Source organism: Tasmannia lanceolata, unplaced genomic scaffold (genome assembly GCF_043159265.1).
Source record: "Tasmannia lanceolata isolate RefF3 unplaced genomic scaffold, GAP_Taslan_0.1 ptg000018l, whole genome shotgun sequence".
NCBI classification, from domain to species: domain Eukaryota; kingdom Viridiplantae; phylum Streptophyta; class Magnoliopsida; order Canellales; family Winteraceae; genus Tasmannia; species Tasmannia lanceolata.
The window spans coordinates 4,239,167-4,264,281 of record NW_027518695.1 but is presented as its reverse complement, the minus strand read 5'-3'; the positions used below and the strand labels follow the sequence as shown (position 1 = coordinate 4,264,281).

The window sequence follows — 25,115 nt, the reverse complement described above, 5'->3', positions numbered from 1 at the left end:
AAATCACCATAAAAGTGGTTATGCTCTTTTGGATTTCGTACATACCTTCAACCTTTACGTGAGATCTCTGTCTGATAAGTGATAAGACAAAGTTGGGTGGTGGCCCACCACATCAATGGTTACAATAATCCCACGTTTAACCTATGTATTGCAAGGATTGTCCGCGTCAGCAAACCTAGGTCAAGTCGCCCACTCTTCCCTGTCTCTTCTTGAAACCAAAACGCGTCCTTCCTCTCCTGCCGTTTCTTCTATTTAATCTCGAGCAATAGAGAAGAAGAAATGCGCGACGAGTAGAGAAGAATGGAAGATAACGGGCACTTAACGCCGTCAAAGAGTAAACGGAGCAGAAACGGCCTCCGGCAAGACAAAAATCGCGATCAAATTAGCGAGCTGCCGGACGCTCTCCTTTCCGAAGTCCTCTCTTTATTACCGACCAAAGATTCGGTAAGAACAGGAATTTTATCGAGCAGATGGAGAAATGTTTGGACTCACATTCATAATCTTGATTTTTCTCATGAATATGATGGTTCTGGAAATGAGAGTTTTATTGTATTTGTTGATCGATCAATGAATCTTCACAAGGGTTTGAAGATCCAGAAATTCCATCTCTCCTTTGGATACGAGAAGAAATTCGCTTCTTTTGTTAACACATGGATTCGTCTTGCATTAGAAATGCAAGTTGAAGAGATCGATTTGGATTTCTTTGGATATCCTTCTTCTGCTTATATTCGTAATAGATATGAGCTTTCTACCTCACTTTTCAACTCTGGATTTTTTAAAGTTTTGAAGCTAAATCATTGCTTCCTAGGGTTTGATAGTTTTGATGGTTTTGGATCACTCAAAACCTTATCTCTATCACATGTTACAATCGCAGATGATTCCTTTCAGAAACTCATTGCAGGCTGTCCTCAGCTTGAAGATTTGGAGATGGAACGATGTTGTGGCCTCCGTCGTCTTAAGATTTCATCTCCGAATCTGAAACTTAAGAGATTGAAGCTACATGGGTGTCATGTTTGTTATGGAGTAGAAATTCACGCCCCGAATCTTGAATTTTTGAATGTTTCTGAGTTTGTGTCCGGAGCTGAATATTCTTTTGTGAACCTATCAGCTCTGGTTCAAGCCTCGCTCGATCTTCAATTTATTTCCAATGGGGATTGGCTCGAACGTCGGATCTTCTCTTGGGGTTCTCGTCGTTGTTTGGAGACAATTCTTGAAGATCTTTGTCATGCCAGAGTTCTCGAACTTAATAGCTCGTGTATTCAGGTATGCCATGCAAAGCATTCCTTATGAAATTCGAAGCCATGCATTTGATTGAAATATCTGCTGGTAATTGAATTGTGCTAGCTGTCTATAAGCGAAAATCTGAAAACAATTTGAATTAGCATATTTTAGCATGATTTCTTTTATGTCATTGTCAAGTGACGAATTATTGAGAATTTCTTATGACGATTGATTTCATTCCTGCATGTACGAAGATCGGCAAATGGTGTGGCTGATAGGCTAGCTAGGTTTGGTGTAGCGAGTGAGGGTTTGGTGATGTTTGACTACCTCCCTCCTTGATTTGCTTTTCCCCTCCCCTTCCCTTTCGGAGATGCTTTCGTATTTTCTTTGTATTTTTCGCCTTTATGCTTGTCCTGACCATCTCGGTCATTGCTTGCTATCAATGAAATCCATTACCATTCAGAAAAAAAAAAAAACTTCAGGAAATACTAGAGTAAGCAGAAATACACTCTTAGAAACCACCACACAAGCAAGACAAATATTCATAATTGTTTAACAAGATCAAACACTTAGTATCATGGAGACAACGCATGTTTGGAATAATTAGATTCATTCTAAACAAAATATTAACATGTTTTGAAAGCTGATGATCCCTTTATTTCTTCTACTTATCAACCTACTAATCGTATTCATGGAATGAGCATTAATATTTCCTAGCTATATGGTTTTTTGGTTATTCGGGCCCATGTAAGGAATCAAACTTCAAATCTCGGTAAAGACTTCGGATTTTGATCCCAAGGGATGTCGACACCAGTCGTTTGAAGTTTAAAACCATGCCTATCAATAGCTTCACGATAGCTTGGAAAGACCACTGCCAATTCATTTAAGAGATAGTGACATCAAGAGCGTACTGCAAACCAATTCAATCCTCAATTATTCTAGAAATGGCAGGTCAAAAGTCACACGGTAACTAGTAATAAAATTCGTACCGACACCTGGTTTTTAAAGGAAATCGATAGCCAAGTCTGCCTTCCTCCTAATGCATGTGACTTTCCAACTGTTTAAATCGTTGAGGTGGTTGTGGGCATGAAAAATGTTATAGTCTCTGGATGACAACGCTCCATAAGCGCGGCTATGAGACTGCGGTCCAATGCGGGAGGATAGGTCCCAATCAAATGCCCAAATCGATATCGCACGAAGGCCTCCTTCATGAATGGCTAAAAATGCTCAAGGAGACAGCACAAGTTCTCTTGACGGGTTTTCCGTTTTCTCTATGCCCAGCAGTTCCTGCAACGAATGCAAGAAGAGAATGAATAGAATGTTGCAAAAGGCAGGCATGCAGTATAGAAAGCAAAGCAACAGTTACATCCATCAAAGAGGTCTAGAAAGCAAAGCAACCATTACGCATCAAAGAGAAGTCTAGAAAGCAAAGCAACAGTTATGCATCAAAGCGTAAAAGCCTTGCGGGCTTTCCCCTGACTAATATGGCCTTCAGACTTGAAAATAAGAGTAAACTCCTATGTATATACACCTAAAATGTTATGTATACATTTGTTTATAGAGGCAATTTCTTGTGGCATATATCATCCAATAATAACGCATATAAGTTAGCTACGTTCCACACTCCCTCCCTCTCCCACCATCCCAAATTGATTCAATGGGCCATGAAGCATCTATTTGCACATCAAAAATTCATGTCCGGCACGCATCATTGCTTTTGTGATAGTTTTTGCAAGCTAACGTGCTGAAAGAAAAGCCATTCAAATAAAAAAAATTTGCTGAAAGAATGTTGGAAGGAGGTGTGCTTGGGTGGTGCTCGGATAGAGCAAGTGGTTCAAAGTTGGGATCCTCCTCCTAGGGGCTTCCACAAGCTTGATTTTGATGGATCGAGCTTGGGAAACCCTGGCCCAGCAGGGGTGGGTGGTCTTCTTAGAGACGAGGATGGGGTCACGCTATGGGCCTTCTCAGGTCCCCTTGAGATTGCTGATTCTAATAAAGCGGAGGTCAAGGCGGTCCTCTAGGGAATTAAGTTGATTGAGCTATCCACATTATGAAGAGGGTGATAGTGGAAGGAAACTCCCTCGACATAAGTAGATGGTTAAATCTGTTATAGTTACTGTTCTGTAATGGTACTTGACCTTATGTTTGGTCTCTGATGTATTTGGGGGACATCTTGTCCCCTTGTACTGACTGCCTTTTTGGCTTTTAATAAATTGTCACCTTTTCTCAAAAAAAAATAAAAAAAACGTAAGTAGATGGTTGAAGGGTAATAGCTCGCACCCATGGAGATTTTCTAGATGGATTAATGAGATTATGGATCGTGTGAGGGACTCAGGAGTATCTTTCTAGCATGTGAAAAGATCGGCAAATTCGGTGGCAGACAGATTGGCACGAGGAGTGGTAAGAAGGGAGTTGGAACTTTTTTACTTCCCCCTTGAAGAAGTTTATACGCTTTTCCTTGATTGTATTCCTCTGTCTTGTTTTCTGTCTTTCTTTTAGCTGACCCTCTCGGTCTGTGTTGTATATTCCTTTCTCTCATTAATGATTTATTACGGATCATCAAGAAGTACATCATCAACAAGTGGGGTGTTGGCGACCTGGTCATCAGTTAAATTTGCAGGATGAATTAAATTTCTGATATATATTTTTTGACTAACAAGAATGCCTCATTCGGATCATGATACTTCTAAGCCCATAAAAGACATGAGAGCCCCTAAATCTTTTATTCGAAATGATGACTGAAGAAATAATTTCAAACAAGAGATACTATCACAGTCATCACCAAAAATAATGAGAGCATCAACATTAGATGAGACGTATAGTAATCCCCATCTTGCTATGATGCGTAAATAAATAATAATCCGAGGCACTTTGCTCAAAACCACTGTTTGTGAAATTATTCAAACCATGCTCATGGTGCTTGTTTGAGATTATGTACAAATTTCTTTAGTTTACAATCAGAGGTTGAGATGTAGGAACAACCAGGTTAAGGTTTAAGAGATTTGAGTTGTGGTCAAGTTTAGAGGCTAGGGTTTGGACTTTAGAGGAAATATGGAAGGTTTATGGTGGTCGATTAGGATGGGAATGATAAGGGACTGATTTTATGGTGGTTGTTTGGGATGCGATTAATAAGGGTCTGGTTTATGGTCGCCGATTGGATGAGATTGTTGGTATAGGGTTTGGGACTGATGATGTTGGATTTGTGACTGTTGGTATGGGATTTGGAACTGTCTTTGGATTTTTGGGACAAATCAATAAAGGTTCAAGAAAGGGCAGAGTTAGGGTTGTCGACTAGATATCTTGGGATTGTGTTATGAAAAAGGGGTATGTATGATGGTTGTGATCAGTGAGTTTCTTGATCAGCAAACCGATTGCAGGTATAAAGAATGGGATTTGCTAGGGTCCATCACAGAAGGCATTTTGCGGCTGGGCTGTTGCATGTCAGACCAGCCACGTCGTGAATGAAGACAATAGCTTTTGTCTCCATGCACAAGGTGGCTGGTTTGACGTGCAACAGACCAGCCGCAAAATGCCTTTTGCGATGGATGCTAGCAATTCCCATAAAGAATTTAAGAAACTGAATTAAAGAAGTAATAATGAAGAGAGGACAGGAAAGAACCTAGAATCACTCTTGGGTTCCTAGGAATCACTTCTAGGGTTGAAGCAGCATCACATTCCAAGGCAATCGATGGCTGCAATAGTCTGAATGTTATTCATCATATATTCTCCAAAGTGCCAAAGGCCAGTCTGAATTTTATTCATCGTACGTTCTCCAACATGCCAAAGGCCTACATATATATATATATATATATATATAACACTTCAATCAAACCCACAACTAAGAGGTTGTGGGTTTGCAGGAGTCCACTTATACTACTAAAACATCAAAACAAACCATATTTGTGTGAACAAGGAATTGTTCAAAGCACTATCCATAAAAATAATATCATTACCAGAGATGAGTATTATAATGATTCCTGATTGACTATGATGTGTGAATAAGGAATTGTTCAAAGCGCTCTCCATAATTGTGCTAAACTTTTCAAGCCATGCTTGTGGCATTTGTTTAAGACCATAAAGGATAACTTTGGTTTTCAAACAAGAAGGGGGTGACATTGGGTTAGATAATCCAGGAGGTGTCAATATATAGTCTCTGGAAGATCTCTATGTAAGAAATTATATTTGACGTTCATTTGATACAGAGGCCGGAGCCAATGTTTCTTTATAATCAATGTTATACTCTTGGTTATGTCATTAAGCTACCAGATGACCTTATAATTATATCCATCCAGACTACCATTGAATTTGAGTTTGATTGAATGAACCTAATTGCTTCCAATTCAAGCATTTTTTTTGAGGGGGGGGAACAAAGTCCCAGATGTCACTGTCATAGAGAGCACGAAGCTTCTCATCCATGGCCTTTATCCAACAATCCTGCTTTAGTGCTTGTTTATAGGTTGAAGGGACAAAATATTGGTCAATATTTACAAAGAGATCTTGGAATGAAAAAACCCAGACAATTAGTTGGTTGAGAATTAATAGAACAACACAAAAGGACATGCATGTGAGAAATCAGAGTCTAGGGGAAGTAAAGATGTAATACCTGAGCTCGGTAAGGGATCTGGTTATGGAACTGGCAATTGGATGTCTTTCTTCCTTTGCTGTTTGTAAGTGTTTACTAGTTTGGGAGTAAGAGGAGGACATCGAACCAAAGGAGGTATTTACCTCAATGACGGGAGCTGGGAGGATCAAATTCCTATGGAAGGTGATAAAAGTAAACAATTTCAGGGATAGCGACATGACACTAGACATAACAACAAAAACCTTTCTAACCATATAACTACCCGACAAAAACACGCTTGGCAGCACGAGGGGAGAGTTTATCTCTCTCATTTTCTTACTTTCATGCCTTTGGAATTTATTCTTTTGGATGGGGCATGGTAATCAGTTATCTAAAGAATTAATGTGGTCCCGTTGAGCTTTTGATTTTACTGTTACCCATTTTTGGTTGATTGCTAAGAACTAGCTTCACTGCTTTGCTTTGTCTATTTTGCAGGCGTATATATTCCACAATTTTCCATTCCTTCCGTGTCTGTCAAATATTTTTAGGATGTATATAGCAATGTAAAGTAATGGATAAGTACCTTTTGGTTGCTATTATTAGAATAAAGTCGTCATGGATGCAGTGTGAATACATAACTGCGTATAACATCGACAAATTTATGGCCCTGGCAAAAGCACACAGAAAATATTATTAGTAGATACAATCCCATACCAAATTTTAGAGTGATAGTAGTGATCTGGTGTGGATATGTTGAAGCTTGACCACTACTGGTTGTATACTTGGTACTTGTATTATGGTATGGTAAGCTCTAAGAGTATAGACAGGAGTTAACGATGAAGTGGAGCCTTTGCCATAGTGATTATGCCCTCTAGTGTGAAACATTGAGGCCAGGGTTCAAACTTATCCTTACCTATCGCAATAAGATAAAATAATAACAACAATTGTATGATAAAAGTAGGCAAATTTATTATACGCGGACTACATGAGGTGCTCATTATTCTCTGGAGTACGTCTCATTTATTTTTTAAATGGTTACTTTATGATTGGTGTCCTACATGATGTGCTCATTATCTGCTGGAGTACGTCTACTCCCTACTTTCTTTTATTGAAGACATGGTTCTTTTTACCCTTAAGTTCCAAGTGTATGTATTGTTAAGTGTCTCAATATATGTATCAGAGAAATTCCTGACCTTACATATCGAACGATCTATTTTTATTGTAAAATGTCCACTATTCATATCTAGGAATTGGCAATCAGTATCTTGTTTTTTGCCATATAGAATCAACTTTGTATTACTTCTGTTAATTTTCTTTTCCATTTCATAACTTTGCATTGTGTTGTTTGAAGGTGTTGTCTGCGTGGGAGGTAAAGAGTCTGCCAGCTCCCATCTCTGAGTGCAAGTGTCTGACCCTGAACACAGGATTAGGGAAGTGGGACCTCCCGGGAATAGTTAATGTATTGGGCAGTTCACCTGATCTGGAGACTCTCATTATAGAGATAGTTCCCCCATGCCGATTCAATGTGAGTGCTGCCCCAAACCGTGTTCAGATTTTATTCCGTGTCATTTTTCCTATCAGCTTACATTTTTCTCCCATTTCAAGATTCCTATTCCATGTTTCATAAATTCTAAAGGTAAATATACTTGAATTTTCCAGCTCAGCAAAGGATTTATGAAGGCACATGATTTTGATGAAAGAGAATTCTTGCAATTACGGGATACCTTTATTCCCTGTCTGGAGCATAGTCTCAAGACTGTTAAGATTGGATGGGCATCACAGACTAGAAGAAGTGATGCGGTAAAGTTTTTGAGGAAGAAATTATTGCTGGTGAAGCTTTTGCTAAAGAATGCAATGGTGTTGGAGAAAGTTACTATTAAACTTCCTGCAAGATCATCTTCGGCGAAGATGACAGAGAAGTCAAAGGTATTATCTGAGATCAACCGAGCTATGCAAGCTTTCCCTAGAGCCTCTTCTCGTGCGGAGATGTTACTGACAGAATAGGGGACTGTTGAGATGTGCATAGATGACACTCGGACACCCTGTAGTCCCATCTGATATTATGTTGTGGACCCTGCAGTCAATGTGGTCCACTGTGGAGATGTTACAACCTAAAATAGCACTCATCAAACGATCCAAAACATCTTAGTGAAGGACTTTGAATGTGGGCCGCCAATCGAATGGCGGCTAGTATCATTTCGATGTGTTAGGGTATGGCATGCATCTCCCTGAGCCCCTCTGGATAAAACCCATTGAATACCGATGCTCTGTGGGTGGGGGCCATTTTACGAGCATATCATCTTACAGAGGTACTTCCCATATCGTTTTCCCCGTAGAATAGTGAAAGCCTTTTGGATTTGTTTCAGTCAAGTAGAATTCGAATGTGAAATATGAGTATATATGTTAAATTTTGCAACCAATGGTCCTCAAAGCATTTGATTTGAGCTTCAGATGACTTGTATATGGTCAGCATATAATTAAATTAGTGCATTTGGTTATTAAGAGATGTTATATGTTAGCTTTTGCATTGAATGGTCCTGACCATTTGATTTGGGCTTCAGAGGATCTTCAATGAAAGAAGTCCTCTTTTCTGCCCTTTCTCCTTTCTAATGAGATGTTAATTTCTAAGTGGTCTCTTGCTGCATTTTGTTGAGATTTCTTCTGCTTTATGCTATTAATTATGGGCCTCTAGATGGCTGCCCAAATTGCTCCTTTGGAATAAGACTGTTTTAGTTTAATCTTATTAGTATATGAAGCGTTAAGGTCTCTTTGGAAGCCATTAACTAATTATACTTAAAACTGTTGTAACCATCATTTGTAAATAATTATATTCAACCTCAAAACCATTTGCATGTAAAGATTAATATGCAAAAATCTTTTACAGGTATACAAAGGGCCCTCAACCTTTTATCACTTCTAAGGCCCTCAAGGGAATTTGTTTGGACAGGAAACTAAAATATAGAAAGATGAAAATATAGGAAGGGAAGGCAAATGAGTTTTATGACGGCATTAGTTGAAAATAATATCTTATTGGGGAAATGGCTGCCCTTGAGGTGGAAGAAGATAAACCGTTGAGCCTGACAGATGGAAAGGATGGTGATCTTCAAGCATTTTGTTAAAAGATGTGCTTCCCAACTCCAAGGGGAGGAAATCAGTTAAAGACAAAAATCTAAGGTGTTATGGTTGAAAGAGTGACAAACAATTTTTATTTTTTTTATTGGGATGGCAAGTTAAGGCAATGAAAAAATGATAACAGCAGCTTATTAGTTGGGGGCAAATGGGTGGAAGACAGAAGGATGATTCCTAACTTTTATCTCATATGGTGATACAAGTAAGCGGTTCTTATTGTATCGACCCCAAAACCTTGCTAATTGATCTTTACGGTGCTTCCTCTATCAATTAGATCCTTTATCCATAGAATCTAATACATAGGCCTATTTCTTCATATTTCGGCTCCTATGAAGTATCTTTCTTTGCTAAGGCTGATAAAATCGTTGGTTTGAATGATGCATATGTAAAAAGCCTATTTTGTTTCTAGTACTTGCTAGCAGGTTTGATCTGTCTATTGCGATATATGATACATGCATGATGCAACATGCCCATTTGTTAAGTTAATAAAAATTTCCCCTTGACTCCATGTCCAAATAAAAATAGAATAAAGTGGGAATAAGTTCGAAAGGATCAATGGATTCATGGTTAAATCCCTCCATGATGCATTTTATGCCAATTTGGGCTGAAAGAGGGATCAAACGGTATAGTTCATTTGTGGTAGCTTGGAGGATTACAAGCATGACTATTGCTTTTTAACTGGCTGTTTTTGCATTAATTGCTACTTCATCAATCTTACTAATTAGTGTACCCGTTGTATCTGCTTCTTTTGATAGTTGGTCAAGTAACAAAAATGTTGTATTTTCCGGTACATCATTATGGATTGGATAGAACTGGGTTCAGAACGTCGTGAGACAGTTCGGTCCATATCCGGTGTAGGCGTTAGAGCATTGAGAGGACCTTTCCCTAGTACGAGAGGTCTGGGAAGGATCTGGTGCACCAGTTATCAAGCCCACAGTAAACGCTGGGAATGTGTAGCGGATTACTGCTGAAAGCATCTAAGTAGTAAGCCCACCCCAAGTTGAGTGACCTGCGATCCCATAAAAAGACATCACAATCCCTTCTGGAAAAAAAAATGTTTTGCTAACTCATATTCATGGAATACGATTCACTTTCAAGATGCCTTGATGGTGAAATGGAAGACACGTGAGACTCAAAATCGCATGCTTAAGAGCGTGGGGGTTCGAGTCCCCTTCAAGGCATAATATTGAAATGAAAATGCTCATTGAATGAGCATTCTCAATAACAGAATTCAGATCTAATCGATATTGATATAAGCGGCAACTCTTAATTACTAAGGGCTTGTATTCCGAGGAAATTGGATGGCTCTTGATGGCCTATCTTTCAAGTACCATTTCTTTAGTGGAGCAACTGTTTTTTTGAAAGAGAATGAGTAGGAAGAGATCTGAGATCAGGTCTTGACAATGAGGGATAGTTTATCAACTGCTTTCTTTCATAATATTTGGATGTGTATTGAGGCCATGGTTGGCCACCATGAAAAAATATTCCATGCAATATTTGTGGGACCAGTTGTGAGAGATGGGCAGGAGATGGAGAGACTTAAGAGGGTGGGAGTGAGAGGAGCATGAAAGAGGTTGGAGAAGCATTTAAGGCAATTTTGCTTTGAGAGGAAGAAAATTGGCGGAGTATGAGCTGAGGGTTTTTCATGGTGTCTCCACAAGCATTTTTAAAAGGGCAAAATGAGTTATGGGTCAGTGGATGGTCCCAAGAGGCGAAATTTGGGGTTGACATAACTAAGAGGGAACAACTTGGCGTCTATGCAAGGGGATAGTTGCCATAACTAATTAAGTTATGATCAGATTTGTGGGCATGGTCCATTGTTTCAAAACTCCCCCCAAGTTGACTCCCTTTTACCTCCTTCGTCATATCTCCTCCTCATCTTCCTCCTTCGTCGTATCATTGGTAGTTTGTCCAACTTGATTCCTCTATCCTCTGGTCCATCACACACCCAATATTATGAGAAGAAATGAAAATGACCACCTCATTTGATTTCATTATGGATCCATTCCTTTCGTTTTTATTGGTATAAATGGTTGTAAAATTTGTTTTACACCTGTTTTGGGTCCAAAGAAACAGAGCCTATGAGTAATCTAGAATAGTTAAATACGAAGAAAAAACAAATTTGATGACATTGAAAAGAAAGGCTTCTAATGTGTAGTAATAATTTCTATGCACTAAACAGACTTACCCAAATCATTAGTTACTAAACACCTTGATCATGTTCTCCACACACACACATGCACGCATACATGCATGAGTTTGATGTAACGGGTTTGGAAATACCAAAGATAAAGAAGGCTCTTGATTCTATGTCATTAGATTATAATTTTGGAGTCCAATAATCAGTTTTGGAGTCATTATCAATTCTCAAAATCCAAAACGAACATGGGCTTAATATTTTTTATTTATATTCTGGGGCATGAGTGATGGTAAATGATGCCTGCTTTTCTATTTTTAATTTATTTGTCAGTGAGGTGTATGTTTTGGTGAATCAAAGCTGATCTCAATGTATCATTTGGTAGGAAGGGAGGAGATTTAAAGTAGAGCCCACTTCATAGGTGGCCCAGCAAATCATTCATTTGCTGGACCACAAAGTAAATAGGTTGTATCCTGAATATCATCTCCATAGGATGATCCTAACCCTCTGATCTTTAGAGGGAGTTTAGTATTTAATATTATGCCTCACAATAAGTAGTATTTAAGAACTTACTGAAATATCAAACTTTTTGCCTAAATTATGATTTTTTATGGCTAATTACTGTGTATTTTACATATTAGGGCTAAAAAAGTAGCATGGCAACTGCTCAGATGTCTTGTATTCTAGCAAGGATTCATCACCTGGCCAGACTAATGACAAATGTGAAAACCCTCCTCTTGTACACATGGGGACCCTCTCAAACTACATAAATCTTGTGTTTCTTGTTGTATGTGCATTTGTTTTTCTTACCCTTTGTTGCATATTGAGCATGATCTTGTTTTTGAGAGCTTCGAGATCTTACTCTATTAACACTAATATTCCTATCTAAGAATCACTGCCTTCAATAAGGGTGTCATTTGATTGATGAAATTTGTTGGGGTCAGCTCTAAGACACTAGAAGTGTTCTGTAGTGGTCCCTATAACCAACCCTAAGCCCTTCATGCAACACGTGGTCGTACAGAGGTGGGGCCATCTCTAAGACGCTAGGAGTGTGTAATGTTGGGGTCACTATAATCTTCTTGGTTGAAGAAAAGGAGGCACCTGTCCTACATGATGAGGTTCGCGTTGTGCTATATAAAGACCATAACTTGGCCAATTCCCTCTTTCCTTGAACCACCTTTTCTTTTGTCTTTTCCACTTTTGATATTTCTCTATGCGTATACAAATAGAATAAGTTCGAAGTCTCTTTCTGCTTTAATTTGTTTACTCGTAGCCGAAAGGTATCCAAATTTAAATTACAGTTAGCCTGTATGAGCTTTAGATTTCATTTCTTAAAGAAGCTTATATACGTTACATTCGTGAATTTTTTGATGCATGAATTTTATAATCTAGGATTGGGATTTTACAATCCAAATCCTGGATTTTATCAGCTAGGACTTCGATTTTACAATCCTAAAAATGCATGATCCAGGTTTTAGCTTATAAAATTCGGCTTTTAACTCGTAAAATTCGGAATTTTACAATCCTGGATTATAAAATCCTTGTATCCAAACGACCTCTTGATATTTTCATTTCAAATTAGGCAGTGGTTTAAGAACCCGACTGATCCGGCCGTGACCCAGTTCAAATGGAACCCCATGTCTTTTGGCCCAGTTTGATGAAATAACATCTATTAACAAAAATTGAACGAACCGTATGGTTATGTCGTTGGATCGGATGGTTTTCTACAGAGGGTTTTGCTAACGAGTGCCTTAAGGGCACTTGTTAAGCATCATTTAATAGCCATCGGATCATGAATTTACACATACTTTGATACTTTTACACATGTTTTGAGATTTTTTCCTCAAAGCATGTCTAAATTCATGATCCCAAGGGCGATTAAATGCTGCGTAACAAGTGCGCTAATTTAGCCAAACCCTTCTGCAAATAAGTTCATTTATATATGGGAAATGATATCAAGACATGCTTGAGTTATTAGAAGGAAATGATTCCTTTGAAGACATAATAACTGATTTTGGAACTGGAAATTTAGGGTGTGTATTTCAATGTTTCTCAGTTTTTGGTTTTTTTTTATAGCCGATGAAATAGGTGGAAGTGGACTTCAATGTTCAAGGCTTCGTTCTTCAACCTAGACTAAGGTAGGCAGTTCAATCTCAGCTTACCTACCAAACAGAAGGGTGCAACTTGGTTCGGATCAAGTTGAGCTTTTGATAAACCTAATTGGAATGAAACCAACCTGACCCAACTTGAATTCCCAAAAATCAACCCAAATTGCACCCCTAATCACTACGCTCGATTTATAAACATATGAAACGTGATGAGGGAGTTAAAGAACGTGAACTAAAAAGGGCGCAAAAGTGCTGCCGAGAAAGTTTATAACCTTAGTTTATTTGTATCACTGAAAGAGGCCCAAATGAGGTTGGTACAAGGTAAATTTTGGTTTTGTGAGTGAAACCGATCCTTAACACAAAATAACCAGCTGATAAAGCCAGGTAAAATTACTACAATACCCTCAAAATTTTAGAGGCATTTTGGTCATTTCACTCGTACTTCTACAACATAAAAAAAAGAGGGGGGTTTCGACATGGGGAGGCCACGTTCAAGTACTTTTTTTTTTTGGAAATGGCGACACCCGAAAGGGAATACCCGAAGTTACAGAAAAAATAAAAAACTAATTACAAAATAGATAGGGCATCAAAGAGGAAATCGAGTTGCATACCACGCGTCTTCTAGCCAACTCATCCGCCTTCTTCTTAGCAGATCAAATCAACTCAATATCTGATTCCGCCAATATATCTTCAATTTCGTAAAAAAGATCCAAAAACCTCCAAGGCGGATCCACCCCACCCCTCAGGCCACATTCAAGTACTTTTTACATCACACTAGAAAACACAAAATTCTTCAAAGAAATTCAAAAATCCCTTGGGTCAACAAATACCACCGGCGAAGTCGGCCGTGATCTGATCCAATCATCGGCGGTGTCATCACCACTCTCCTCTCCTGAAAGCTTCTTCATACACCAAACGTCCTCGGCCCATGAAAATCTCCTCCAGTGTGGGACACCTTCTCTTACAGGATCCCTCCTCCCCACCTCTGCCACCACTGCCCCACACCCAACGTCCTCCCTCCCCATATTATGCACAAACCTACACAAACCCCTCATCAACCCCACCCCTCCCTTCCCCTCCATATGCAAACCATACAATAAGTACACCCCAAACGGCCTAAACACGTCTGGTATTGAAGGTATTCTCAGCCATGGCATCATCCCGTCGAGCAACCGGCTCCCTACACAACAGGCGTATGTTAGCGTTGACACGCCTCTCACCTGTTCAAAAAACAATTCGCACTTTGATCATTTTATCCTTTAACACTGAATCATGACTCAGTCACAAATGAAAGCAATTCTAATTGTTTATGTATAAATGATTAAGGGAGATGATATTTTCACCCCCACTGCAGTACGCATTCACCGCTCTTATAACGTGAACAGTGGGAAACTTTAATGCTTTTTAACGTCTAATCGCAAATGGGTACTGCAGGGGGCGAAAATATCATCGCCCATGATTAAATAGGAACGGTAAACTAAGGGGCACCCTTGCAAAAATGGGATAAAAGGGTGTCACCATTGGATCCGCGTCACAATAGTGCATTTACAGTAGTGTAAAAGTGAAAATATGTTAAATGTATTGTGGTGATGTAGATCCAATGGAAGCGCCCTTTCATCCCATTTTCACATTCCTCAAGATTAACTAACACAACTCTAACAGCTTAAGCCTTTGGAGTAATTGGTTGTTTCACATGGTATTAGAGTTATTGCCTCGCGCAGGTCCTATTTTCAAAACCCAAAAACTCCTTGACATTCAAAAAAATCCAGGGGCAACTATGAATGATTACCTGAAACTTGAAAACCTCTTTGCTATTCCACACGCTTAGAATTGAAAAACTAGGTGGGAGCTTGTCGGTCTGTGGGTCCCACAGTGGGACCCATTTCTTGGGCAATGCCATGAAGGTACCCAGATTGAGCTTGTTTGAGAAGATGGCGTCAATGTCCTTGGGGAAGAACTCCGAGTTAGAAAAGAGTCGGCGGTAGACGGACTCGGCAAACGGTGGGGAGAGTCGGACGATGGAGATTTTCGAACCGATGGGCTTTCGGTGTGCGTGGACCGGGTCGATGAGAATTGTCGGCGTGCGGAACTTTGCATAGGCGAATTTTAGAGTGAAGAGATTGATGGAGGGCTCGTTGCCACAGTCAGTCGCCATGTACGAATACTCGGCGCCTTTTTGCTTGCACCATTCTTCTAGATGTTGCACTAGTTTAGTGCCGATCCCTTGACGCCTGCGAAGAAATTCGGCATAGATCAAAAACTTGAGTCGGATCAAAAGTGAATTGAATTGAGTTAACTCAAACGAGAGACTATTGATTCAATAAAAAATGAGAACAATTTGTAATTAGAAATATGGGATTTGCTAGGGACCATCGCAGAAGGCATTTAGCTGAACTGCTGTTGCATGAGAGTGCAGCCATTCATATGAGGTGGCTGCACTCTCATGCAACAGACATTCCGCAAAATGCCTTGTGTGGCTGTCCCTATCAACACCCTATTAATGTATAGACCATTTTTTAATATTGGCACAACCGAGCTTGTGTTTTCTTTTTCAAAGCCTTTTGAGAGCCTTTTTGGAAATGTAATAACCCTTTTGACAGCTCCTTAAATACTAAAAGGCAAGATGCTTTAGTGGAAATATCAAACATGGTTGTGCCGATATCATTTCCAATAAATATGACCACAGAGAAGGGTGTCATTTTTACCCGTGTTTGGATTGCAAGAAAAATATTTCTAAGGGAAAAATTTTCTTGGGAAAATGTTTTCTTGCCTCTATTTAGAGGGAAATAATATGATTATGGTTAATTTATAGGGATATCATCATAAATTGGAGGACCCACCTAATAAAAATTGAACAGGGTTGATTCAAACTATCTTTTTTCCGATGTAAAAAAAAGTAGGAGATTTTAGATATGTTTTTCCCTTCCAAACGTTTCCAGAAAATTCCTGCAATCTAAACTGGAAAAAAGAAAGTCGAGGGTTCAAATCTTCGAGTGTGCTTTTCATTTCTCAAGTCCAACGAGTTAATTCCTAGTCGACTCGTTTTATTGGCGAGTTGAGTCGTCAAGACGTACGAGTTTTAGTTATATGGGAGAAAAGCACGGGACACTAGCAAATGCAAGGGAAGAAAACTAACATGCGCCACTCTTGACTGTGTATCTCTTGCGGATTTGTAATTTCGATGTGGGAGGCAGAAAACATGAGAAAAGGGAATACTTTCTCTTTTCCTGCCATGGTTAATGGTTTAAGGCCATCTCAATATCATCCACATTTCAATGCAAAAAGGGGCATAAAAAGTCCCAATATTATCCACGTTAGAATCGCTGAAACCCAGAAAAAACAGTGCAAAACCCACCTGAATCACGCTTCACTTTTCATGGATTTCCCTCGAATAAACCTTAACCCATTTACTAAAACACCGGAAATAGAGTAGAAAACGGTTCTATAAATTTAATAAGGGTGATGATATTTTCACCCCCCTTGCAGTACTTGCACACCTCTTTTATAACGTGATTTGACATAAAGTTGCCCACTTTTCACGTCAAATCAGGGTACATAAGGGGGTGTGCACGTAATGCAGGGGGGGTAAAAATATCATCTCCCATTTAATAATCATATAATAATAATAAAAGATGAAGAAGAACCTGTGCGTTGGAGAGACGCGTAGGCCAAGAATGTAAGCCACCTTCGTGTAGACTGGAAATTCGCTCAAGGTTTTTTTGCCTCTCGTCACAGTCTTTATACAACCCCTTATAACCCCAACGATCTTTCTCTCTTCTCCATACTCTGCAACCTATCCAAACAAAACCCCAAAAAAATAAATTTAAAAAAAGAAGAGAGAGAAACTCCCATTTTATGTCATCTACATACTAAACTGCACTTGATAGGATGCAGTTCGTTTAATACAACGGCTAAAGTTATTGCTCTCGGTCATGCAATTATACATACAAAACACCCACAAGCACACGTTAGAACGTTCTAGTGATAAAATAAAACAATACCAGCATGAGATAAGCCGGAGAATGGCGGATTCGACATATCGGATCACCCATCGAGTCTGTGAAGATGGCGGGCTTTCCACTTGGCCCAACTTCGCATCGGCTCTCCATCTCCTCCACGGCCTCCCTGTCTCTCTCCGCGTTGAACTCCCTCACTACTACTACTACTAAATTCTCCTCCATTTCTAGCTGATCTTTTAACAACCGCGAATACAAGCTTTTAGCAGCTCCTAATACTTATAGCGGATTTTTATTGTATTATAAATCCCTCCAGCTTTCTTCTATTACACCCCTTAAACCCCAGGCCCAATTATATAGAGCCCTTGGAATCACATGATATGATGATGACATTAAGTATGCTTATCTTTTGCCAATCATTGGCGAAAGGGGTTTCTTTAAGCACATGAACTTTCCCATTATTTTCTTCTTTATTCATTTGCAACCCTTTTAAATAATATCAAAAATGACCTAGCTTTCCCATTATTTACCGCCTATGCCACCCTCTCTTTAAGTGTTAAACGACCCATAAATCCTTTCAAATTTACAAAGGCATGCCCTCAACCCAAAAATTACATTTGTGCCCTTCCAAATACGTATTCATCCCGGCCAAAGGAAATTTCCAAAATCCGAACCGCTGATGCAAAAAAACTCATACGACCCACCAACATCCTCTCCTTTTTCAGGCCAGCTGGACATCACTCCACAGAAAGCGGAATCAGCGAAGGACTGAACTAATCTCTTTTATCTGAATTTTTTGTCTTTTTGCTAATATCTTTGCTTGCATATATGGTTAATTTTTGTATGGATAGAAACACTGCTTGCTGAAATTTATTCAAATCCTTGTGAATAACCATAAGAAATTTATTCACATGCCTTTTGATGGAAGAAGAAATTTATACTCGAGTAATAGAAGAAGCAAACTGTTTAGGCTGAGATAAACCAACCAAGGTGAGATTTATTCAAATCCTTGTGAATAACCATAAGATATAATTTATGTGGTACTAATCTATCCCAAGGAAGTAGGAATCTTCCTTAGGAGCCTTCGATTCCCACTTTAGATTTCCACTATGGCAATCTTGAGTAGGATTCTTCTCTGGGAGCCTTCGATTCCAACTTTTGATTTCCGCTCTGACAACCTTGATCTACCCTATAAACTAATTTCTGCTTGTGAAGTCTATTGGGTTATTTAAAACAAGTCATTGCAAGGCTAATTTCTCTTTCTCGAGAACTAGGTAGGATTAGTGATTACCTATCACCCCGCTTGGTGGCCATTAATCTGTAATGACTTCAAACTATTTTTGAGCATCTAAGTTTTATAAATCAGATATTTCTTATCTAAAGCCATATATATTCATATCATTGTGTTTAGATCCACAACTCGACTGAAATTATGAATTCACAGCTGTTGATTATTTAAACATAGGCTGTTCACTTAATTTCTCAGATTTTATCATCTGGATTTAATTCTCTCTAACTATAGCTTTGAATTTCCCTATTTACCTCGTCCGTTACTAAAATTCAAATTCAGAATTTCAAAGTTAAAAATTTATAAGTTTTTAGTTTCATTTGCAGTTTTAGCCGCCACGTGTCGTGTCATGTTCATTATCATTCTTCACGTGATTATTACATTGTATAGTCATATCCGTCTGAGTGGGAGAAAAATAGACGCGGTTTCGTTGGCCCTACACTTGTGGGCCCAACTTCAGGGTGTCTGACGCAAAAGGCTTTGTTTCGGATTGTGGGAATGTGAAACTCGCGTTAGGCGGTGGGTGGTCAGTCAATGATGGATGACGTGTCGGTACCGTATTTTCTCGCATTCCTTTGACTCGTCTTCTCAGTACTTAGTTTTTCCGAATTCTATGACGGAAATTAACAGAAAATACCCAATCCCAATTTCTCGCCTCACCTTCTCATATTCTAATTTCTAAGACGGCGTTTCGAGAATAACATTGGATGGCTAGGATTGTTTCATTCCGAAGACATGGCCTATCGAGATGAGGATGGTAAATCAATGGTTTAGATCACTGAAAAACTGGTCCCCACCGTAACTTTTAACAAAATTTGACGTCAAATCACTTATAAGGGGGGTACAAACGTCATGCAGGGGGGGGTGAAAATATCATCGCCCGTTAAAAATAGGGAAATGATTTATTTGCCCCCTTTTCTTCGTTGGGCCACCCACTTGTAATGTAAAAGGATAGTACACTAGAAGGGGCTGGCTCACGAAAAGGGGGCGTACATATCATTTCCCTTAAAATAAAGTAAACCGAAAAATTAACTTTACTGTAACTTGAAAAACAAACGTATCTAAGAAAGAAAATAGGACGGTATTTTCCACCATTTTCCCAGTCAGTTTCCACCAACTTTCCCAGGAAAACCCTATTTCGGTTGCAACTAAACGGTCCCCAATAGACAATAGCTATCATAAACAATTCAAAGACTAAAAATTTTTCTTGTGGATTAGCATGAGACGAGAGATTGGATAAACACAAGTTGCAAGATAAAAAGCTAGTCGTAGAGAAAACAAAATGGAAAAAAAATCTAGAAAAGGGGAATGAAAAGGAGGCATGATCGAATCATATTTTCTACAAATCAGGTATAAAATGACGTGAGTTGTGATGAATGAAGGAAAAAAGTATAAAGGGGAAGATGCTTATGGTATTGCTCCGTAAAACTATAAGGTGACATAGCTTTTTGACCATGGAAAATATTAAGAAATAACATAAGAAAGGGAAAGAATAGAAAGAGCTAGAGACTTGGCAGCTCGTCTCTAAACTAGGGTTAGGTTTGTCTCAAGAGAAATTGAGATCTCGATCCATTCTTAATTTTGTTTTTATTTGTAGATATCTTTGTGGGACATTGATTGGATGGTTAGGATTTGTCCCATAACCCAACATTCCTGCAAAAATATTATAATACCTACAATTTCTAGGCCTAAGAGGATGTCATTACTATGCAGGAGGTTCACGGGAACTTCCTGATAAAGACCATGATCGACTTTGTGGTCATGACTCATGTACAACGAGTCCGCCCCCCATGCTATATCAGTACATAAGGAGGAGAAAGAAAGAAAACTAGAAACCCTTATATTTAGGCATTTTGCACCATGTCTGTTTGTCCTATTTGATTTGGCCACGTTATGCCTATCTTAAAGATGACTACTCTACAGCGACATCTCGGCAATAATATTGAATACAAACATTCAAATATCTAACAAAACTATGCAAGAAACAAGAGTCTCGTTTTGTGTCAGCTTATATGTGCACCCATTGTTAGTAAGTTGGTAGCAATACGTCACAGACGGATGGTTCCTATGTGGAATTGTGATAATGACTACTCTAATTACTTGGTCGGGAGAAAGACACGTAGGATGTTGCCTGCATTTGAAGCCATGTGGAGTAAAACCTTGAAGAAATGGGTACTGGTACTTAGAGAAGGAGCATTTGTGCCACGCATAGGAGCAAGTACATGCATGATAGGACCCAGGGGCGGAGCCAGGAATTAACAGTTGGGGGGGGGGCAGGATTAATTTACACTGTTCTGCATTGGTCGTTGGGGGGCCATGGCCACTAAACTAGTTAGGCATGCATGTATAGCCATGCACCCATAAAAGGAATTTTGCAAGTCATGGGGGGGCCATGGCCCCCTCAAGCTATATGTGCCTCCGCCCCTGATAGGACCTGTCTTAAGAAAGTGCCACACAAGAGAGTCGACAAGATCTAGCTAAAAACTTTAGCTTAACTTAGGGTCAAAACTTTGACCTCATGCATTCTTCGTTTTTAATTAGAGAAGCTACCTTCGGGGTATATGAGGCGGGTGATCGAGGACCTGCAAGGAAGTGCAAAAGGAAAAAATCAACACGCAATTGAAAGTTAGATTGTGTATATGTTGGTGGGGTGGGGGTGTGGTGGCTAATATTAGCACAATCATGTGTTTTGGATGGGACGAAACACTTTGTTTCAGACTTCTTTGATTGGCCATTGATAGATTTTTAGGAAATGTAAGCTGGTTAAAAAATGTAAAACAAAATGAGTTCGTCCTCATTATAAAAACATGGCCGTGCTGATGTATTGATAATAGAACAATTCAACTTGTTTCACACTTCTTAATTGGCTCCTTAGAGCTTTTTTGGGAATTGCAATGGCATTTGACTGCTGGTTAAACAATGTAAAAGGAATTAAGTTCGTCCCATTATCAAAACATGGCCGCGTAGGTATACTTCCCTATATATACATACGGAATTGCTAGCGTCCATTGCAAAAGGCATTTTGCAGATGGTCTGTCGCATGTCAGACCTCGTGAAGACCAGCCACCCGTGAAGACCAGCCATGAAATGCTGTTTGAGATGGACCCTAGCAAATCTGGGAATTGCAATGGCATTTGACGGCTGGTTAAACAATGTAAAAGGAATTGAGTTCGTCCCATTATCAAAACATGGCTGCGTGGGTATAATTCCCTATATATAGGGAATTGCTAGCGTCTATCGCAAAAGGCATTTCGCAGATTGTCTGTCGCATGTCAGACCTCGTGAAGACCAGCCGCGAAATGCCGTTTGTGATGGACCCTAGCAAATCCCAAAAAATTATTATTTGAACTGTCTTGGTAAATACACAAACATTTTTGGAATTTGCTAGGGTCCTTCGCAAAAGGCTTCTCAGGGCTGGTCTTGAAGTGTCTCGGTAAATCAATCCTAATAACCCAGGTTGATAAGAAGGTAGGGATACGAATTTTCGACCAAGCAAAACTCGTCAACCAAGAGACAGGTTAAATCGGAAGAACCTTTTTTGGTCTTGAGCGGGTCCCATCCGTTCTAACATCTGCATCTCTTACCTTTTCTACTTTCTATTGTGCGATGATCTTTTCAACCCCCCCCCCCTCAAATTACCCATGCGCCCCCTTGTAAGTGGTTTGACGTCAAAAAGCGTTAAAAGTTGCCCACTTTTCACGTCAAATCACGTTATGAGGGAACCGCATGCCTAATGCAGAGGAGTGAAAATATCATCTCCCTTTTCAACATGAAAAATGACGTCATTTTCTTCTACTCCAAGCGAACGGTAAATAATATGTGCCAAACATCACTATGGATGACTTTTAACAGTTATCACTAGTGTAGTGATGGAAAGTGGGCCCACCATGTTGGGTCCTTAAGCATAGGAAAATGATATCTGCACTCTTGTTTTGATGACAAACAACACTCCTCACAAATTCTTGTCTAATTTGCCGGTTGTTAATAGTTTTTTGGTAACTGTAACAGCCATCAAAAGGTAATTTAAAAAACTTAAAATAAAAGAGGAGTGCCATTATCAAAACAAGGGGTGCTGATATAATTTTCCTAAGTATCAATAGGGAAATGATTTCAGCTCTCCAATGCTCCCATGTTTGTCCCGTAGCATTTAAAGGGTTGTCAGAGAAATATTACGGTACTTAAAAAGTTCTTAAAGCTCTTTAAACACTACACGACAAACATAAGCTCTTTAAACACTCACGACAAACATGGGAGTGCATGTTTATCAAACTTTGGAGCTCTGAAATCATTTCCCTTATCAATGTAATTCTTTGACTGCTATGTATGCCACTAGTACACGGAAAAGAACAATGATCTTAAAGGTGAAATTACATGCAATCAAAGGTTCAAAACAACAATAATAAAAAAAAGAGAGAAAATCCACACACGAAAAGGAAAAGATCTTCGGCAATAACATTTGCCAAAGAAGAAATAGAAACTTACCAATCTCAGGTGTTGTGCTTCACGTTGACATCGTATCGAAGAGCCCCTCACATGTACTCTAATCACCATTATTTTCCTCTTATAAGAGTACAACCAACTAAACTAGACACATTTATGACGACTCTATCCCATTCATGTCTCACCGACCTTGTTTTCCTTCATTTCATCGATTTTGAGAAGCTGATTCACAATCCTATTAAAATAGGCATGCATTTCAAAAGGTTGTCTTCTTCTTGCATTTTTAGTTCGTGTGGCTGAAACTTTAGATACAACTTTTTGGTCAAGTTCGTAGAACTTCACTAACTCCTGTCATAATTCAGGTCTTAATTTTTCATCAATTATATTGAACATTATCCGTCAAATGTAGTTGAATCGTGTTCACTAACCTCAACTCAATATCCTTCTACTCAGGCTTTCCATTCCTTCCCTTTAAAGCCTTAGCCATGCCTCATTGAACTAGGACGCCCTTCACTATTCTGTTCTAAAGAGTAAGGCTATCTTTTCCATTAAATTTACTTTGGGATTGAACTCCTTGAAACCATATCAGAACAAATGATTGCTTAAAGGACATAATGGTTAAGTAAACACATTGCTTTAGTTCTTCTATACTTGAGCTTTTATCTTTTTCTCTTTTGTCTTTATTTATTTATTTTGATACTGGCGGTTTGCATATTGGATGATGAGATCTTGGGCCAAATGGATGTAGATCGACTAACAATGAGACAGATAGGCTAGCAAGGGAGGGAGCCTCCGGGGCAGCATTGGGCATTCTTGTTCTTTTAGGTTTCTTCTTCGTCTGGGTTGTACATTTGATCTTCTCGATTGTCGGGTTGATCTTTAGTTCTTATTTCATCCTAATCCAATTCTTTGTCATTCAAAATTAAGAAAGAAAGTAGCAAATAGTAATGGAACTTGACTGTTGAATCATTTTTATCTTTTTACAATCCTAAATCCCTAGTCTTTGGCTTCAAGTCTCTTTACACCCTACATTCCACATGAATGTTGTGATCAATCAACCTTATTCCATGATAAACAACCCTAATCTCTGCCTCATTGGAGTTTGCAATTTTAATGGGGCCTGAGAACTCCCAACACGTACTACCTCATGGTCACGAAGGAACTGCCTACAGTCCTACTGTCCCAGGATTCCCCATGTTAAAGTATAAAATATAAATAACGCCTTTCTCCAACAGCTTAAGCTTTTGGAGAAGTTGGTTAGTTAACATGGTATCAGAGCCAAAGGTCTCGAGTTCAAACCTCCCGGATAGCAAAAGGCAAAAATCCACATGTGATGGTCGGCCCAAAGTGGGACCACATGTGCCACTTGTTTGCCAAGTGGGCCACACGTGCGGGGGAGTGTTAAAGTATAAAAGATAAATAACGCCTTTCTCCAACAACTTAAGCTTTTGGAGAAGTTGGTTAGTTAACACCCCAAGCTACAACGATCGAAATTTAGTGTGAAATATCCCTCCATAGGTGGGTCCCATGACTAAACCATTGTCTACCTTTGCTCACGGTTGTAGTAAACTTCCTTCCATCTCTGCCATAAATCATCTACAGAGACAAAACTGAAGCTTGGTAGAACCCTAACCCGTCAGTTCAACCACCTTGGTGAAGAGGAAATGAGGAGTCTTTACTAGACCCCTAAACGCCCAAGCATTTCCCTCTTACCATAGCACCCAAATCGTAGTCAGCAAAGTTACATTCCATATGATTTTTACTCATTTCATTCGGGGAGAATACAACCAACTATCCAAGAGCTCGAGAGTAAAGTTACTAATTGCTACTTTCATTCAAGATGATATGTATTCAATCGAGATGATCCAAAGATATGCAAAAGGACTACGATCAATCTGCAACAACCCCAATGCTTAAAACTAATGTTACACTTAAATTTGCAAATCCAAAGGACACTGCAAAACACAAGATGAAGTGCAGAGAATGCCTGATAAAGGCTTATAAGAATACTAAGGCCCTGCTCGAATTTTGAGTCCAATAATAGGTTTTGGACCTGCAATCGGTTGTCAAAATCTAAAACCAACATGGTCGAATAAACACTAGAAGCACAAACTTGAACTTTGAAGACTTGCAACAAAGACCTCCTAAATAAAAAGCATTCAAATGGATTTCTAATCATACAAATTAAATTTGTGTTTTTGTGGAAATATACATGCAAGAAAAAGTACAGTGGAGCCCACCTATTTGGGCGATATAAATCATTCATTTCTTGGTT

The 25,115-nt window shown here is 39.2% G+C and overlaps 2 protein-coding genes across 4 annotated transcripts; one reads left to right on the top strand and one right to left on the bottom strand.

The window, feature by feature from the left end:
* The first annotated feature begins 180 nt into the window (after positions 1-180).
* On the top strand, positions 181-11,836 carry LOC143849765 (putative F-box protein At1g49610). Of its 3 annotated transcripts, none has more exons than XR_013235864.1 (4): positions 181-1,263; positions 7,134-7,307; positions 7,442-8,091; positions 11,690-11,836. XR_013235864.1 is itself a non-coding variant. In XM_077358942.1 (3 exons), exons 1-3 carry the CDS (start codon positions 301-303, stop codon positions 7,784-7,786), a joined length of 1,482 nt encoding a protein of 493 aa, XP_077215057.1. In that variant the 5' UTR covers positions 181-300; the 3' UTR covers positions 7,787-8,286. The 3 variants fall into 3 exon arrangements, 1 of the variants encoding a protein (XP_077215057.1); XR_013235863.1 differs by lacking the exon at positions 11,690-11,836 and adding an exon at positions 8,667-9,369; XM_077358942.1 differs by lacking the exon at positions 11,690-11,836 and having other exon boundaries at positions 7,442-8,286.
* Positions 11,837-13,547: 1,711 nt separating this feature from the next.
* On the bottom strand, positions 13,548-17,434 carry LOC143851145 (putative N-acetyltransferase HLS1-like). Its single transcript, XM_077360481.1, has 4 exons — positions 17,158-17,434; positions 16,801-16,949; positions 14,946-15,387; positions 13,548-14,376 (listed from the first exon to the last, which is right to left on the bottom strand). Exons 1-4 carry the CDS (start codon positions 17,335-17,337, stop codon positions 13,960-13,962), a joined length of 1,188 nt encoding a protein of 395 aa, XP_077216596.1. The 5' UTR covers positions 17,338-17,434; the 3' UTR covers positions 13,548-13,959.
* Positions 17,435-25,115: the final 7,681 nt, after the last annotated feature.